Here is a 4,749-nt window from a genome sequence, read left to right on the forward strand (position 1 = left end):
ATGGGCATAAGGATACATATTTTTTAGGAAAGGAGACAAGAATTTCCCAGAACCTTACCAACAAACAGAACTATAACATATATGTACATTTGACATAGATTTAAAAGTTGTAGTATGGCAGTTTTTTTATAGACACACTGTTGCAGATTTTAAATGATTGGGAATGGGTTTTGTAATGTTTGTGCAGGTATGGCTGTCTGATTAAGAAGTTTGTTTCCCAATCATATGGTTTCAAGTTCAATCCCAACATGAACTATCTTGGACAAGTGTCATTTATTATAGCTTTGGGCCTTGTGAGTGAACTTGGTACATGGGAACTGAAAGAAGCTTACACAAGTGTGTGCTTGCATGTTTGTTTACATATATGCTTCTCCAAAAATTGCACAGCTACATCAGTGATTATTTGTTCTGTCAAGGGTTTGACTGCTGGCCTTACTTGAAATGCAGGTAAACAGCTAAGGGTTGGTGACAGGTAGAGCAAGGACTCAAATATATATTTCTTTAACCTCTGCTAGCAGGGAAAATAAATTGATGTAAAAACAAAGAAACTTGCCTTTTCCAAGGACAAATAAGCAACAAAAAAGAATGAAGTAAAGAGAACAGGTTACAACCAGAAATCATAACAAAACAAAATAATTTAAAATAATTCAGAAAATAGGGTATATTTTAATGACAATAGATTACAAGACAAAACATTCAAGTAATAAGATGTAACAGTATAAGATACCAATATACAAATAAAGCAAAATTAAAATAAAAAGGTGGGTGTGGGTACTGCTAAATTTCATTCAAGTTTGCACAGTTAAAATCTAAGGGAAACCATACCTCTTTTTACAAGTTTTTAACTTTTTTAAATAAGCTACACATAAAAATAACATTTTTTTTTTATTTTTTAGTAATAAATTTTCTTGAAAATTTGAGCAAAATACATCAAAATGTTTTAGAGGAACACTTTGTTAAAGACAGGAATTTTATCCTATTGTTTTCACTTTTATATATCAGAATTGTTTTTAGTAATTTCAAAGGAACGTTATTATAAAAATAAATAAAACATTCAAAAATGTTTTTTTCCGTTTTCAATTTTAATTTGAAATTAAGTTTTAGAAACAAATAGCAGTGATAACTACATACATACGTATGCATGTATTTGTTTCATGTGTGTGCTTGTGTGGTACACACATACACATAAAGTGTTTAACTTATAGAGTCTTGTAAGATAAGCAAGATTACATGTCTGACCAGGGTTTCATTCAATCAATTTTCTGGCAAACACTACACATCTGTGGATTTCTTTAACAAAATTCTTTTCAATCCACTAATGCATACAATCAACCAAAAACGTTAATTAAATGATATTTTACTATGCATGCATGCATGCACAGACGTATATATGTATGCATGCATGCATGTATAAGGAACACCATTACAGTATGAAGGACACATATTAGAAATTCAAAATCACATAAAAACTGTTAACCCCCACAGACATATATTAATTGGTGTCAAAATTTTCATCAAGCCAAATGCAATCTGGGACACTCATGATCCCGCTGCAGTTAGTGTCAGGAAAATTTTAACACAAAATAATAAATGTTTAAATGAAGTTAGCATTTTTTGCATGTTTTGCAAAAGCTAAAATGTATCTTTTACATTGCAATTGCTTTATTTTTAAAACAGTCTCAGATCACTAGCCTGGTAAGTATATCTCCAAAACATATATAAGCACATACAATTTAGAGAGGGAGGGAGGGGAAGTAATTGTGTGTGTGTGTGCGTGCGTGCGCGCAATGCATAATAATGTAATTCAGAGTTTGATGTGTACACAGTTTCATTTGAATTCCAATATTTGTTTGTAATAGGAGGGCCAAAACATGAATTTAATAGTATAGGGGAAATAAGCACGTTGCATTTCTTTTAACATGGAGATCAGCTTTAAAAATACGAAATACTCTGAAGATCTTCTGGCACAATCTGCAAATAAATAAAATAAATAAATAAAAAAAAATTGAGGGGCATTGAATTGTAACAAGGTGAAATTGAAAATGTATTAGTTAAAAACAAAAAGAACAGCAGTAAAAAAATATGGTTAGGAAGCATTGTTCTACATGGTTTAATTCAACAAACTGTAAAATAAAGACTAGTCCCACTGCATCATTTAATGGTCAGCATAGACATATCTGTGTGATTAAGAAGCTCACTCGGCAACCACGTTTCAGGTTCAACTTGGGCAAGTGTCTTCTACTATAACCCAAGGCCGATCAGTATCTTGTGAGTGAAATTTGGTAGACAGAAATTGTCCAGAAACTCATCGCGCGCGCGTGCGTGTGTGTGTGTCTTTGTTGTCTCAGTTTCACAACCAGTGTTGATTTGTTTACGTCCTTGCAACTTAGTAGTTCAGCAAAAGAAACTGACAAAAGTACTTAAAAGTACAAATGGACTTTAAAAAATTACTAATGAGGTCAATTTGTTTAACTAAATCCTAGCATGGCCAGAATGTTCTCTTCTCAACCAGTTGCTTTCGGGTTCAATCCTACTATACAAGTGCCTTCTAAGGTCCAGTCTGACGAAAGCTTTGAGTGTATTTGGTAGACAGAAACTGAAAGAAGCCCATTGTGTGTGTGTGTGTGATTGTATTTCTTTGTCTTGAAATTACATGATAGTTGTAAACAAATAACAACCATGTAAGCTGTTTCCAAAATTCTGTGGAAACATGTCTGGCTATGGAGAAATATTATCTTGCTTGGAAACAGGTGTGGGTTGGTGACAATGATGGGCAACCAGCCATAGAAGATCTGCCTGAATGAATTTTGTCTGACTCAAGCAGGTATAGAAAAGTAGATGTTAAAACAAAGGTGATGATGATGAAACCAGTCAGAGGAGAGGTGAAGGCAATTCCCACAACCGTGCAGGCTCTCCCAGCAAACCATATTCAGCATGAACAGGTGCAGTGAAAGCATGGTTGGAGGAACGAATGCCAAAGGGTCTCAGTCCTGGAAAGGAAGGACTTGGTAAAAAAGAGGTGTGTCCCCATATATGAAAAAATTCCTAACAAGTTGAAAATAAATTGCACAATTACCCAAAAAGCAGATCTCAACGAACAGGAGATTGTCATTAAGAGTGTCTCTTCTTTAATATCTTCAGAACCTTCTTTGGCGGAACCCATATGGTGTATATGGAGACTGATAAGCATCATAATGCGGTTGGTAACCAGGATATTGATTATATCTATTACCAGAATATGTATTTTCTTGCTCACTCTCACTTCTTTGATCTGCAACAAAAGAAAATAATGTGAAGTGTTTACTAAATTAACACAATATTAACACCATAACATAGTAAAAGATTCACTAACATTCTCATACAACAATATAACACTAAGAAGTATTAACTTTCATTCTTATACTGCCTCATATTTCAGGTGTTGGATTTATAGCTGTAAGATTGTGGGTTTGGGAGCGAGAGGACCACTAACTTGATTAGCATTATAATCAACCAACCAACATTTATATTGGCTACCCATGCTGGTATCACATAAAAAGCACCTGTACTAACGTCATATAAGAAGCACCCAAGTTGATGCCAGATAAAAAGCAGGCAGTACATTCTATAAAGTAGTTGAGGTTAAGAAGGGTATCCAGCCATAGAAACCATACCATACCGTAACAGATGACGGGAGCCAGGTGCAGCCCCACCAGCTTACCAGCTCCTGTCAAACAATCCAATCCATACCAGAATGGAAAACAGACATATGATGATGATGATGGTGATGTTCTTTTCATAACCTATCTCTCTTTACTATTCAGTCAACATCAATTTTATTTCTGTCCTTGTTTATCTATCATATCCTCTCACTTATATCCCAGCTGACATCGCAAAATGGACAATATGGTCAGACGGTGTCAAAATTATGACATTTGGTTGACAACTGATGAAGGGTAGCGCTTGTCTGTATCTGTTGTTTTTCTGCATTTTTGTTTTCCCTGAAAATTTGTCTGAGTGACTTTTTACATTATGCATATATGTAAAGAGCACACCTCTTGATGCCAGTCGGATAAAGTGCAACTCCAATATAATCAACTGCAAATATTGTATAACTTTTCACATGAAATCATGCAATAGCATAGAAACAGAGTAGTACCAAAATAATAATGAGCTAAACTCATTCTTTGTCTTCACTGGATGATTAAATACACACCCACACATGCATATACATCACAGGTGCATTTGCACAGCACCTGTAAAGGGACAAGTCCATATGTATGAATGGCAGCAATTTTACTTGAGAAGACACACCAAGTCATGTAAAATCTCTGTAATCCATACATAGTGGCTTGTTCTTTTACAGGTGCCAGTACCACATAAAAATGCATTTGTGCCAGTACTGTATAAGTACACCCATGCCAGTGGCACATAAAAAGCACCCAGCACACTCTGTGAAGTGCTTGGTGTTACGAAGGGCATCCAGCCATAGAAATCATGCCACAAAACACAATAGAAATCTGAGCAACTCCCAGCTGGCCAGCTCCTATCAAACTGTCCAACCCATGCCAACATGGAAAACGATGATATATATATATCATCATCGTTTAACGTCCGCTTTCCATGCTAGCATGGGTTTCTACAGCTGGATGCCCTTCCTAACGCCAACCACTCAGAGAGTGTAGTGGGTGCTTTTACGTGTCACCCGCACGAAGGCCAGTCAGGCGATACTGGCAACGGCCACGCTCGAAATGGTGTCTTTTATGTGCC

The 4,749-nt window shown here is 35.8% G+C and overlaps 1 protein-coding gene across 3 annotated transcripts in view; it reads right to left on the reverse strand.

Annotated features, from left to right (window-relative positions):
• Positions 1-636: 636 nt before the first annotated feature.
• Positions 637-4,749, reverse strand: part of LOC106880131 (rhomboid-related protein 4) — a 15,370-nt gene continuing 11,257 nt past the window's right edge. For all 3 annotated transcript variants that reach the window (XM_052965610.1, XM_014929953.2, XM_014929952.2), the window contains 2 exons: positions 3,077-3,271; positions 637-1,971 (listed from right to left, as the gene is read on the reverse strand). In XM_052965610.1, the coding sequence (XP_052821570.1) occupies positions 3,138-3,271 (134 nt within the window). In that variant the 3' untranslated portion in view covers positions 637-1,971; positions 3,077-3,137. The remainder of the gene's footprint in view (positions 1,972-3,076; positions 3,272-4,749) is intronic.

This window comes from Octopus bimaculoides, chromosome 2 (assembly GCF_001194135.2).
Source record: "Octopus bimaculoides isolate UCB-OBI-ISO-001 chromosome 2, ASM119413v2, whole genome shotgun sequence".
NCBI classification, from domain to species: Eukaryota; Metazoa; Mollusca; class Cephalopoda; order Octopoda; family Octopodidae; genus Octopus; species Octopus bimaculoides.